General features: G+C 47.3%; 1 protein-coding gene across 1 annotated transcript; it reads left to right on the top strand.

Moving 5' to 3' along the window:
• Positions 1 to 8,061: 8,061 nt before the first annotated feature.
• On the top strand, positions 8,062 to 13,530 carry Coq10a (coenzyme Q10A). The gene is made up of 5 exons (XM_048418821.3): positions 8,062 to 8,522; positions 9,065 to 9,211; positions 11,871 to 12,063; positions 12,522 to 12,623; positions 12,851 to 13,530. The coding sequence occupies exons 1-5, from the start codon at positions 8,383 to 8,385 to the stop codon at positions 13,016 to 13,018; spliced, it is 750 nt and encodes a 249-aa protein (XP_048274778.2). The 5' UTR covers positions 8,062 to 8,382; the 3' UTR covers positions 13,019 to 13,530.
• The last annotated feature ends 342 nt before the right edge of the window (positions 13,531 to 13,872 follow it).

Genomic DNA, 13,872 nt, shown 5'->3' with positions numbered 1-13,872 from the left:
GAACGCCGCTTGCGGCTCAAACTGAACTAGATTTCCAAGCCAGTTCAGGACCACCTGCGTAGGGATGGTACCACCCACAGTGGGCTGGGCCCTCCTACATCAATCATCAGTTAGCAAATGAGAAAGTGTTGGGGCTGGGGAGGTGGTTCAGCTAGTTAAGAGCCCTGGCTACCCTTCCAAAGGACCCAGGTTCAATTCCCAACACCCACATAGCAACCCACAGTGGTTTATAACTCCAATTCCAGATAATTTGGTAGGCTTCTGGCCTCTCTGGTCACCAGGTATGCACTTGGTGCAGACCTAGATAAGCAGGTGAAACAATACATGTAAGGTAATAAAAGTTTTTTGAGTGGTGGCTCACGCCATTAATCCCAGCACTAGGAGGCAGAGGCAGACGGATCTCAGTGAATTGGAGGCTAGACTGGTCAACAAGTGAGTTCCAGAACAGCCAGGACTATTACACAGAGAACCCTATCTCAAAAAACAATAATAATAATAATAATAAGTTAAATTAAATTTTTAAGTTAAATTGAAAAGGAAAGGCCAGGCGGTGGTGGCACATTCCTTTAATCCCAGCACTCAGGAGGCAGAGGCAGGCGAATCTCTGAATTCAAGGCCAGCCTGGTCTACAGAGCAAGTTCCAGGCCAGGACTGGCTGACTCCAATAGCTACTGAGAAACCCTGTCTCGAAAAACCAAAAAAAGAGGAGAAAAAAAGAAAAGAAAAAAGAAAATCCTTTGGCATGCTCACAGGTGAATCTAATCTAGGCAATTATCTTGCTCATTCTCTTTCTTTCTTTTTTGAGACAGGTTCTCACTATGTAATGTAGCCCAGGCCGTCCTGGAACTCCCTCTGTAGACCAGGCTGGCCTCTAACTCCCAGAGATCCATCTGCCTCTGCCTCCTGAGTGCTGGGAGTAAAGGTGTAAAGGTGTATACCACCTATGCCCAGCTACAACAATTATTTGAGCAGCGGGTGTAAAGGACCTGAGTTCTACTCCTGGGTGCCACATGGTAGGAGAGAACCATGTCCTAAAAGTTGTCCTCTGATCTTCACATGCAAGCTTCAACACATAAGCACCCCCAATTCCTCCAGTCTCAGGGGATCCAACATCTGGTCTCCATGGGCTCTTGTACCTCCCCTCTTCCCAGATCACTCTGGGTTGGGTCAAGTTAACAATCAAAACTAAATAATGCCAGGCGGTGGTGAACTTTAACACCAGCACTCAGGAGGCAAAGGCAGGTGGATCTCTGTGAGTTCAAGGTCAACGTGATCTACAGAGTGAGCTCCAAACAGCCAGAGCCAGAGCTTTTACACAGAGAAACCCTGTCTTAAAAAACCAAAACCAAAACCAAACCAAACCAAAACAACACTTGCTGTCTTTACAGAGAACACGTTGGTTCCTGACACCATGTAGCTGCTGACAGTCGTTCGTAACTTCAGTTCTGGAGATTCAACACGCTTTCTGACCTCTTCAGGCTCTACATACACGTGATGCATTTACATACATGCATGAAAACACTCACACATGAAATAAAAATAAACAAATATTTTAAAGTTACTACAATTACTATTATTGTCATTAATTTTTTAAAGGTTTACTTATTATGTATACAGTGTTCTGCCTGCATGGATGCCTGCAGGCCAGAAGAAGGCACCAGACTCCAGTATAGATGGTTGTCATCATGTGGTTGCTGGGAACTGAACTCAGGACCTCTGGATGGGGAGCTATTGCTCTTAACCTCTGAGCCATCTCTCCAGCCCTAATTTGTTTTTCTTTTTGTTTTGTTTTGTCTTGTTTTGTTTTTTAAGACAGGGTTTCTCTGTGTAGCCCAAGTTGTCCTGGAATGCACTCTGTAGATCATGCTGACCTCGAACTCCCAGAGAACTGCCTGCCTCTGCCTCCTGACTGCTGGGATTAAAGGATGCGCCACCAATGCCTGGCTTTAAAAGACTTATTTTTAACTAAAAAGAGGCTAGGGTTGTAACTCAGTTGGCAGACTGCTTCCCTAGCACACTTGAAGCCTCAAGCTCAATCTTCAGTGCCACCCAAGACTGGCTGTCAGATGTACACCTGTAATCCCAACCGCTCAGGAGGCTCAGGCAGGCTGATCACACGTTTAAGTCCTGCCGGAGCTGTAGACTTAGTTCAGAGTCAGCCTGGGCAACTTAGTGAGGTCCTGTCTCAAAAATTTAAAAAAAAAATCCAAAGAGGGCTGAGAGAGAGTTGAAAAGTCATCCTATCAAGTAAGTTCAGTTTGTCCCTGTAGAAGACTGGAGCTAGTTCCTGGTACCCACACAGAGCTCACGACCAGCTGATTCCAGGGAATCGAATACCCTCTTCTGGGTCACCACAGGCACCGGCACTCATGTGCCTCCCCATTTTTTAAAATTTTTAAAATTTCTGCCTGGCAGTGGTGATGCACGCCTTTAATCCCAGCACTTGGTAGGCAGAGGCGGGCGGATCTTTGTGAGTTCGAGGCCAGCCTGGTCTACAAGAGCTAGTTCCAGGATAGGCTCCAAAGCTACAGAGAAACCCTGTCTCAAAAAACCAAATAAATAAATTAATTAAATTAAATTAAATAAATAAAAAATTTTAAAATTTCTTATTTTGTTTGTAATTTATTTATTTATTTATATTTTATACACACTTGTGTTTTACTTGCATGCATGTCTGTGTGAGGGTGTTGGATCCCCTGGAACAGGAGTCACAGACTCCTGTGAACTGCCATGTGAGTGCTGGGAATTGAATCCAGGTTTTCTGGAAGAGCAGGCAGTGCTCTTAATCACTGAGCCATCTCTCCAAGCCAGGTGGTGGCAGTGCATGCCTTTAATCTCAGCACTCAGGAGGCAGAGGCAGGTGGATCTCTGTGAGTTCAAGGCCAGCCTAGTCTACAAGAGCTAGTTCCAGAACAGGCTCCAAAGCCACAGAGAAAACCTGTCTCGAAGAACAAAAACAAAACAAAACAAAACAAGCTATCTCTCCAGCTCATAAATCAGGTTGCAACAAAGGGAAGAGAGAGCTGAGGACACAGTTAATGTTAAAATGGTGTGGGCAAAATGTCTCAGTGAATAAAGGCGCTTGTTACCAAGTTTTTTTTTTTTAGATTTATTTATTTATTGTGTATACAACATTCCTTCCATGTGTGCCTGCAGGCCAGAAGAGGGCATCAAATCTCATTATAGATGGCTGTGAGCCACCGTGTGGTGCTGGGAATTGAACTCAGGACCTCTGGAAGAGCAGCCAGTGCTCTTAACCTCTGAGCCATCTCTCCAGCCCTTGTCAACAAGTTTTACGACCTAAATTTAATCCCTGGAATGCATACAGTGGAAGAGGAGAACCTGCTTCTGAAACATGTCCTCCCGTCACCTACACACAGGTCATGGCACACTCATGTGCATTTGAAGACTTATGTGTACACACAATAAGTCAGTAAATAAATAAATGTGAAAATGTTTTTCTTTTTGTAATAGAATGCTTGCCTAGCACGTGTGAAGTCTTGGGTTTAATCCACACCATTATGAATTGAAAAAAAAAATTGTATCACACACCCAACACATAAGTATTGGTTTTTGTTGTTACGGTCTGCTGGTTAGTTGGTTTTCTAAGCCTAGGAAATCAGCATCTGGAATAGGCACTTTATATCCAAGGAGGAGGAGGAAGCGGGAGGAGATGGAAACTGAACCCAACTGAGGGGCACATGGATGTCAGTGTTTTAGCTTGTCATTGGGCATTCGCTTGGCCATTGGGTGTGATGGGCCTCCAGGAAGGGCTAAGCTGGGCTGTGACCCAAGGAGGAGGAGAGGAGCACACACCCTCCATGGCCCAAAATAGCTTAGTAACCTGAGGAATGGAGGCAGGGGTTGAGCTGGAGTCACGTGCTGAGGCCTGGCTCAGGAGTGGAGGTGAATGAGGGACAGAGTCAGACTGGCTCTCTGGGCAGCTGGAAAGAGGAAGGGCTAGGGGTTAGTTAGTCTCTACTATTATTTAGAGCGAGAAAGATGATTTCCCAGTAAAGAAATAAAGGAAATGATTTAATAACATTGTCACATCTGGAGTTCAGAGTGAAGCTAAGAGCTGGAATTGGTGACAAAGGCCACCTATGCACACAGTGGAACTTTCTGGAGATGGTGACACCATTTGTGTTCCCAGCACTTGTGAGGTCCTGGTAGGAGGGTCAGAAGTTCAAGGTTAGCCTTGGCTACGTGAACAGTTCAGGACAGCATGGACTACTAAGACCTTGTCTTAAAAACCAGAAATTGTTGGATGTGGAGGTTCAGCATTTAGGAGCACTGGCTGCTTTTCCAGAGAAGCTGGGTTCAATTCCCAGCAACTACACAAAGGCTCATAACCATCTGAGGGCCTAATGTCCATTTCTGGCCTCTGAGGGCACCAAACATATATTTGTCCAAAACACATATATACATAAAAAATTAAAAATAATAAATTGGGTAACTCTAGACTCTCTCTCTCTCTCTCTCTCTCTCTCTCTCTCTCTCTTCCTTCCTTTCCTCCCTCTTTTTTTTTCTTTCTCTATGACAGTGTCTTACTCTGTAGCCCAGGATGGCTTCAAACTCACTATGTAACCTAGTCTGGCTTCAAAATCACACTGAGTTCTGAGATCCCAAGTGTGCAGAACCAGCCTGATTTGCCTTGCCTTTCTTTATTCTGGTTTTCATTCTTCTAATGTAACAATAGTCACACAGACCGTAGCACAACCCACTCTATGATGGACCAGTGGGGACCATAACACAGTCCTTAGCACAGTTCACTCCATGATGGAAATACCATTCAGGTCATAAAATCCAGCACATAGACCACTTACCTGCCAAAAAGGAAAACAAAGCCTAATCCATCAAAGTCCATAGTTCTGGGAAAGTCCCTAAATGTACTAACCTTGCTTTTTGGCTTCTGTAGTTCTGCTTCTGGCTAACGGTTCTTGTTAACTGAAGCATATCAACCAGGATATGGTTTTTGTGCTTAAAAAACTCACCCTGAGAAAGACTCGGGGCTATGCCGGGAGCCTGAACACCCAGTATAGTTGCCAGCTGACTGATGAAGGCTTTCTATTGGCTTACACCCATGTCTGAGCAGTTTTCTCTGGGGTCTACCCCACAATGCTATCGAGGATTCAGTATATATACTGCACTAAACTAACAGGTCAGTAGGTAGAAACTTAGGGGTTTTAGAAGGATGATGGGTACACTTTTAGCCCCAACACTTGGGAGTCAGAGACAGACAGATCTCTGAGGGGGTTGAGGCTAGCCTGGCCTACATGGGAAGTTCCAGGGCAGCCTGGAATATATAGTGAGAATTTGTCTCAAAACAAACAAGAAAGGAGTTATAGCCAAGTATGGTATCATAAGTCTGTAACCTCCGCATTTAGGAGGAATATCAGGAGTTCAAGGCCAGCTTTGGTTACATAATAAGTTTGAGGAAAGCTTGACGAGCTACCTGAGACCCTGCCTCAAAGCCAAACAAAACAGAAGGTTTGTGTTTGCTTGTGTTTTTAAGAAACTTGCAAATTAAGGCAAGTGTCTCTTTTTGAAAATAAAGCAAACACATGAAACAATGAGAAAACACAGGATCCATGCTTGCTTACATGGAATTTGGCGTTCAGGGCAGTATGCCTGAGTTCAGTCGAGAGTCTTCCTGGAGGAAGCCATGGAAAGAACTCATCGCTGTAGATGGTAGGGGCACAACCAGAGCTAAAGGAGTGAACGAGGCAAGGATTAAGCGGAAGTAATTAGCTATTTAATTAGTTGAAGAACAGCAAGCAAATTGGTTTTGTAGGGCTACTGGACCTTAGGGATTCTGAAGCAAGTTAGCTCAGTGAAGGCGGAGTGCTAATGAGGTCATAGTTCAGTCATGTATCCCAGTTAACTTCTCTCTTTTCCTCAGCTTGCTCCTTCCTGCTCACTCGGAGCAGCTGTCTCATACGTGAGGGTGACGCTGACCTGACAAGTCGGCTGCCCTTCAAGGTCATGCGCCCTCAGAACACCACTGCAAACTGGAAGGAGATTCCGTAACTGTAGTGGGGAAGGGAAGAGGGCACACCAGGCCCTCCCTGAGGTGCCTAGAGAGAAAGGTGTCAGAAGAAGAAAAGAAATGAAAGTATTCTGTATCTGGGGGTGTCATGCCCTCAGGAAGGTGGAAGAAAGGGAGCAAAAGGAAAAGAGTCATTAAAAAAAACCAAACTTTTTATTAAGTGTGTGTGTACCTATGTATGTGCACACACGCATGTGTAGGTCAGAGGAGAAGGCTCTTTCCATGCAGGTCCTGGGGACTAAATGCATATCAGGCTCGGCAACAAGCACTTTTGCCCACTGAGCCATCTGGTCAGCCTGTCTTGGCTGTGAGATGGGATCCAGGGCCTCATTTGTGTAAAGTCATGTGACTTGCATCACAATGTAGCCTTGCCTGTCTGCCTCTCCCTGCCACCACCTTCGATTATAGGCTCCCTGACAGCCCCAGCGTCCTTAAATTCAGCCGCATATGACAGAATTTTGCTTGTTCTTGCATCCATCTAGGTCGTCTCTTTCTAATTTGTAGTTTGTTTCTCTTCTCTCTTTTTCCTTTGGTGTGTGTGTGTGTGTGTGTGTGTGTGTGTGTGTGTGTGTACAGTGTTCTGTACTGCATGCCAGAAGAGGGCACCAGATCTCATTACAGATGGTTGTGAGTCACCATGGTTGCAGAGAATTGAACTCAGAACCTCTGGAAGAGCAGCCAGTCAGTGCTCTAGCCTAGATATATATATATTTTAATAAAACAGCAAATTTCTTTTTCCTTAAAGACAATTAACTATTTTTATCTTATGTGCATTGGTGTTTTGCTTGAATGTATTTCTGTGTCTGAAGATGTTCGATTTCCTGGAACTGGAGTTACAGACAGTTGTGAGTTGTCATGCGGGTGCTGGGAATTGAACCCAGGTCCTCTGGAAGAGCAGTGCTCTTAACCACTCTCTGGAGAGCCATCTCTCCAGCCCGTTTGTTTCTACTTTTTTTTTTTTTTTGATTTTTCGAGACAGGGTTTCACTGTAGTTTTTGGTGCCTGTCCTGGAACTAGCTCTTGTAGACCAGGCTGGCCTCGAACTCACAGGGATTCACCTGCCTCTGCCTCCCGAGTGCTGGGATTAAAGGCGTGCGCCACCACCGCCCGGCTTGTTTCTACTTTTATCAAGAGCAATTGTTTTCTCCTTGAATCAAGGGAAGTAACAAGTGGTGTTCACTGTCGGGCTTGAGCTGTGAGGTCTCATCTTCCATCGAGTACACGTTTTTCCAGACAAAGATGGTTCTTTTCTCTAAAAGTAAAATTTGGCCAGTTGTGATGTCTCACATCTGTAATTCCAGCAATTAGGAAGCTGTGGCAAGAGGATTCCTGTGAGTTTGAGGTCAACACAAGTTACAGATCAAGGTCATGTCTCAAAAAAAAATCCCTAACGTGATCGCTGCCTGAGGTTCACGCCTGTAAATACAGCAGCCAAGAGGCAGCAAAGACCTTCAAGAGCTCCAAACAAGTCTGACCTACACAGTGAGCTGCGGGCCAACAAACAAAACATATCTTATGTTTGGTTTGAGACTGAGGCTTGCCTCAATGTGTAGATCTGGCTACTCTACAACTGGCTATGTAGCCCAGGCTGGCTTGAAACTCGTGGCAACCTTCCTGCCTCAGCCGCTGACCTCTTCTCATAAATATTAAGGGGAAATTGTGTTCCTTGGTACGTTCGGTTCGTGATGAACTGTGAATTCAAGGCCAGCTCAGGAGAAGAAGCCGAATATTTTGTCTAGAATAACGAGAGGCGGGAAGAAGGGAGAGGAGGGAGTGGAGAGCGAGGGGAGATTCAAGATAGCCCAGAGCTTGCGACGTTAATATCCTTTTCCAAAGACACAAATCAGCAGCAAACACTTCGAAGGCTACCGAGCAGAGCGGGAGCCTCTCAACGCTAAAGGGCTTGTGGAGACCTAGCTCGGGACAGCTATGGACATCTGCCGTTGACACGCCCACGACGTCGCCTCTGCGCCTACGTACCAGGTCCTGTGACCACAGACTCGCCAAGTACTTTGTGCCAGGCGACCTCGCTCCCCCAGCTATCGCTACAGCTCCTCAGACGCGCACCCAGCGCCCTTGCTCTCTCGCCAGAGGTGTCAAAGAAACTACATCTCCCGACAGGCAGCGTTGCCCTTTCCTTCCTCCCTCGCTCTCCCACTCCAGATCCCTGGCAACGGCGTGACGTGAGGGAACCCGGAGCTGCGGTCAGTGCTAGCCTACCCGGCGCGCGGGCCGGAGCAGGGAGAAGGCATCCGGAGCCCGCGCCCGCCGCCCTTCCCGCCCGGCCTACTCCGCAGCCGCCGCAGCCCCGAGTGCCAGGGACGGGCGCGCGCATGGCCTCTGCGGGTGCGCGGAGGCTCCCGGCCCCGACGCGCGCGGCCGCTCGAAGCTGCTGCGGCTTCTCGCTCCGCCCGGGCACGCGCGCGGTCCCGCCCCCGCCCCCGGGCCCTCCGCGGCCGCCGCGGCCAATGAGGTGAGAGGCGGGCCCGGGCAACCGCTCGGGACGGGAGGGGGTCGCCCCGCCGGCGCCCCGAAGTTCTGCGATGGAGGGTGGCAGCCCTTACATGGCGGGCCGGAGAAGGGTCGGCATTGGTAGGGCCTGGGAGCCCGACTGGAGCTCTGGAGATACAAGTTACAAACTCGGGGTGGTGCATGCCAGCCTCTTCTCGGTTTCGCGGGCGCCCTGGCTTTAATGGACCTGGCCGGACCGTGGGCACGGGGATGCTACGAGTTTGCTTGCAGCAGTAGCGTTGCTCCAAAAGCAGCTGGCACCTCAGCCGTGCCCTTCTATTTCCCATCCCCACCCCTGGCCCTGTCCTCAGCCGCCCTCGACCTTTCGCACTCGTGACTGCCTGGCCAGCCAGCCAGCCCCGCTAGCTGGAGCAGGTGCTGGGGGGGAGAAGGGCTTGCCCGAACGACCTTCCTCCGTGATGCATCCCTCTTCCCCTTCACCTGGAATTGGCTGAATACAAAAAAAGAACCGTGACGCTGCCTCTCCTTTCCTTTTGGTGCTAGGTTTCTGATTTCCTGTAACCTCTTCTTGCCTCGCGCTGCCCAGGTCTTGGCGGCTGAGGCTGGCCTACCTCCCAGTCGTTCCTTCATGGGCTTTGCTGCCCCCTTCACCAACAAGCGGAAGGCTTACTCGGAGCGTAGGATCATGGGGTGAGCATCCTTCTCTTCCACTCCAATAACCATTTGCTAATAGTTGATAAAATTCATATTGGACCACCCACCTCCCCAGCAATGTTTTTGCTGCCAGCCTCCCAACCTAAATTTCCCTCCTCGGTTGCGCCCGTGCTTTAAATTGGGTTTCCTCATAGAAACTTTATCAAGCACAGGCAGACCTGTATTCTCAGCTCTGGAGGCCAGAGGCAGGATTGCAAGCTTGTAGCCTCCCTGGGTTACATAGCCCAGAGCTTGCCTGTGTCATACTTATTATACACTTAAGACAGGGTCTCACGTAGCCTAGGTTGGCCTTGAACTTCTAACTATCCTGCCTCCACCCACCTCTCTAGAGCGGAGATTTCAGACATGTGCCACCATGCTGGTTTCATGCAGCGCTGAGGATTGAGCCTAGACCCCGCACATGCTAAGAAACCACTTCCCAGTTTTGTTTTTGTTTTGAGCCAGGATCTCATGTACCTCTGACTGTTCACCTTGTAATTATATAGATCAGACTGGCCTCTAACTCACAGAGATCTGCCTGCTTCTGCCCCGAGTGCTGGGACTAAAGGCTTGCATCACTATGCCAGGCTTCATTTTTGTTTTGTGACAAGGTCTTATTATGTAGCCCTGGCTAGCCTGGAACTTACAGAGATCTAATGGCCTCTGCCTCCCAAATGCTGAGATAAAAGCATGCACCACCATGCCTAGCTGCAACAAAAATGCTTTTAAAAACTTAAACTATAAGGACTGGAGAGTTGGCTCAGTGGCTAAGAGCACTTGCTACAAAGGACCCAGGTTCAATTCCCAGCCCCACATGGAGGTTTACCACCTCTTCAAGCACCAGCACCCACATCGTGCACACACGTACATGCAGAGCACTCATACACATAAAAATAAGCCTAAAAATTGTTTAATTATGAAATGGTTTAATGATTAGGAGCCTGTACTGCTGAGTTCATTGCCTAGCACCTGTGACTCCAGCTCCAGAGATCTTGCATCCTGCTCTGGACTCTGTAGGCACAAGCACTCATATGCACAGCCCCTCCCCCAGACATACACATAGTTAAAGAAAATTCGCTAGTGACGAGTACATGCTTATAGCTTTAGCACCCTGGAGGCTTAGGCAGCAGGATCCCTATCAGCTTCACCCAACTAACCTGCACTACAGGCTATACTACCTTGTTTAAAAATGGGGTGGTAGGGGGCTGGAGAGATGGCTCAGCGGTTAAGAGCATTGCCTGCTCTTCCAAAGGTCCTGAGTTCAATTCCCAGCAACCACATGGTGGCTCACAACCATCTGAAATGAGATCTGATGCCCTCTTCTGGCCTGCAGGCAGACACACAGACAAGAATATTGTATACATAATAAATAAATAAATATTTTAAAAAAATGGGGTGGTGGTGGTCAGATGGCTCTGGAGGCTGCCAAGACTGATGACCTGAGTTTGATCCCCTGGACCTACAGTGGTGGAATGGGAGAACCCATTCGGGAGTTGTCTTCTGACCTCAAGAGTGCACTGTGGCACAGCTCCCACACACAGATGGACAAGGGCAAAATACTACATAATTATTTGAGTCAGGTCTCTCTATGTAACAGCTCACTATAGACCACTTGCCTCCCAAGTGCTGGGATTAAAGGCATGTGGTACTAGAAGTAACATATTAAAGAAAAAGACACAGGGTGTTATTTTGAGCCTCGTTATGTTCTAGCTGCTAGGCTGAGTGGGTAAGCAATCCTAAGTGCTGAATTACAGGTGAGTACTACCACACCCATTTTTTTAAAGAGTTTTAATGATGTGTGACTGTATGTGGGTGTATGCACATACGTGAGTGCAAGTGTCCTTGAAGACCAGAGTTGATCCTCCTAGAGCCTGGAGTTACAGAGGTTGTAAGCTCTGGGTGCTGGAAATCAAACCCAGGCCCTCTGAAAGAGCAGTCAGTGCTCTTAACCAGTGGGCCATCTCTCCATCCAGTGTATGTGGTGCTGGTGACTGAATGTAAGGCTTCACGCCAAATAAGTGTTCTACTAACTGAACTACGCCTCCAGTCTATACAGGTAGGTACTTTACATAAACGGTCTCATTTCGTGCTCACAAACAAATGAACCAAGTATTATTCCTCCGTGTATTGTAGATAAGAGAACGGAGGCATAGCATAGGTAGTTTATCTAAGACCACATTAATAAGTTGTAGAGTTGTTCCCAGCACTGCTGAGGCAGGAGGATCATGAATTGGAAGCCAACTTGTGCCCACAGTGGTTTAAATAATCCAATGGCCCAGCAGGTAAAGGCACTTGGCACCAAGCATAAAGACCTGATCAAATTTGATTCCTCAAATTCACAAGCTGGAAGAACTGGCTGCTTTTTCTCTGATCTCCACACATGTTCCATACATACACACACAAAATTAAGTTTTTCTCTGCTCTCCACATGTTCCATACATACATATACAAAATAGTAAAGTGTAAAAAAAAAAAGAGACAGACTTGGTTACCAATAAAACTGACATTCTGTCATCTAAAGCCTCTACTGGGATAAAATAATGTATCATCCAGGTCTTTTTGGGTGCCTGGTTTTTGGGCAGAGATTGTATCAGGGCCAATGACAAGGAGGACCTTGACCCAGCTGGCCGCTCTTGGTCTCTGATTCTTGTCCTAGGTACTCAATGCAGGAGATGTATGAGGTGGTGTCCAATGTCCAGGAGTACCGGGAGTTTGTGCCGTGGTGTAAAAAGTCACTGGTAGTATCCAGTCGTAAGGGTCACCTGAAAGCCCAGTTGGAGGTTGGGTTTCCACCTGTCTTGGAACGTTATACCTCTGCGGTCTCCATGGTCAAACCACACATGGTCAAGGTGAGGCCTGTCTGGGAGGATTCAGGGTATTTTCCTTGGCAGTTTCATATTCAAGGGTTATTTTTGGCCTTGCCTATAATTACTTGATTCCTACGTGTTAAATATTTGCCTAACATTAAAGGGAAAGGAAAATCAATTATCTTGGTGGTGGTGCTGGGCCAACCTGACATCATACATACTATGCAAGTAGTTCCACGAAGCTAAACTCTCAGCGACTCTCAACTTTCCTAATGCTGTGACTCTTTAATACAGTTCCCCATGTTGTGGTGAGCCCCAAGCATAAAATTACTTTTGTTGTTACTTCGTAACTATAACCTTGCTACTGTTGTGAATCATGTGACCATCCCTGTTTTCCCATGGTCTTGGGTGACCTACAGGTTGACAATGGCTGCTCTAGCTCCTTTACACTACCCCCTCTTAACAAGGGGAGCTAACTAGCCAATTGTATCCTATTCTAGGCTGTTTGCACTGATGGCAAGCTCTTTAACCACTTAGAGACTATTTGGCGATTCAGCCCTGGCATTCCTGCCTACCCTCGAACCTGCACTGTGGACTTCTCGGTGAGTCAGGTTTTGTGGCACAGATCTTGGATCAGGCATGAGGGTAAAACTAGGCACTAAACACTTCAATTTAATATGTATTCAGAGGTCTAAGTCGCTATCAGATTTGCATTTTGCTCAGTTTTAAGTTACGGTTAAGTGATGTCTGGAGGGGGTGTGAAGAAGGCCGTACAGATTAGCATCCTTCCAGCATGGTCTTGAAGTTTCTGTCTCTTATGCATTTCCAGATTTCCTTTGAATTTCGTTCTCTGCTGCACTCCCAGCTGGCGACCATGTTTTTTGATGAGGTTGTCAAACAGAATGTTGCTGCCTTTGAGCGCCGGGCAGCCACTAAGTTTGGTCCAGAAACAGCCATCCCCCGTGAACTGATGTTCCATGAGGTGCACCAGACTTGAGACAAAGGATTGTTCCCTTGCCTTCACCCCCTCTTCCCACCCAATTTTTATTTATTTGGTTTGGCTCTTGCTCAGAGAGAGGTCTAAGTTTCACCTCTCACTTCTTCTTAAACTGGGCTGCATGCTGGCTGGACGTGTGGGGAAGATAGCACATATGGAAGTGAGATACACAGCAAAGAATGCCTTGTGCCCATGGCCATTTCACACCGAATAAAAGCCAGAGCTATGGTCTCTGGACCAGGCGGATATAGTAGTAACTTCCTCACACAGAGGTACTGGCTGGCAAGTAACTTTTACCCCGCTAAGATTTCTCAGAAGAGAAAGGCAACCTGCCTCAGCTTAGGAACATGTCCATGCTGTCTGACAGGTAGAAAGTGAGGAGCTGCTTCACACCAGTGCCACAGAGCAGAGGAGGAGGAAGAAGGAATTCCTTAAACAGTATTGGAATGTACCTTTTTCTTTCACGTGGCCTGAGTTTTTTATAAAACTTCAATAAATTGTGACAGTGTGAATTTGCTTTTTTTGGTATTGTTTCTCAGGGTAGGGGCGGGGGTAACATAATAAGCAGAGTAGAAGTCACAGCTTCCTTTCCTGTGGGAATGAAGGTGTAAGGCAGCCTCTTGGACACGGCGTCCCTGCTAACTATAGTAGCACGCCCTGTATGCCAGGACCTACTACCTACCTTCTTGCCTATTTATAGACTTTTTTCCAGAAGGCCAGCTGTAGCAGGACAGCCTTAGACCTCCCATAATCTAACGCCCCCAGGACCACCCCTTATTTTGGGGGCCTCCTTAGGGAAAGTGGTAAGGGAGAGGCACTAACTATAAGCACCCTCTAGTGTCTAAGTCTGGAGC

Source organism: Myodes glareolus, chromosome 26 (assembly GCF_982192425.1).
Source record: "Myodes glareolus chromosome 26, mMyoGla1.1, whole genome shotgun sequence".
NCBI lineage: Eukaryota > Metazoa > Chordata > Mammalia > Rodentia > Cricetidae > Myodes > Myodes glareolus.
The sequence above is the reverse complement of the archived record's forward strand: the minus strand, read 5'-3'. Positions and strand labels throughout refer to the sequence as shown.

Bases quoted from the DNA above. Each gene is read 5' to 3' on its own strand.
- Coq10a (XM_048418821.3), top strand. From the start codon at position 8,383: ATGGCCTCTGCGGGTGCGCGGAGGCTCCCGGCCCCGACGCGCGCGGCC. The intron at 9,212-11,870 runs GTGAGCATCCTT...TTCTTGTCCTAG, and splicing joins TCGGAGCGTAGGATCATGGG to GTACTCAATGCAGGAGATGT. The intron at 12,064-12,521 runs GTGAGGCCTGTC...ATCCTATTCTAG, and splicing joins TCAAACCACACATGGTCAAG to GCTGTTTGCACTGATGGCAA.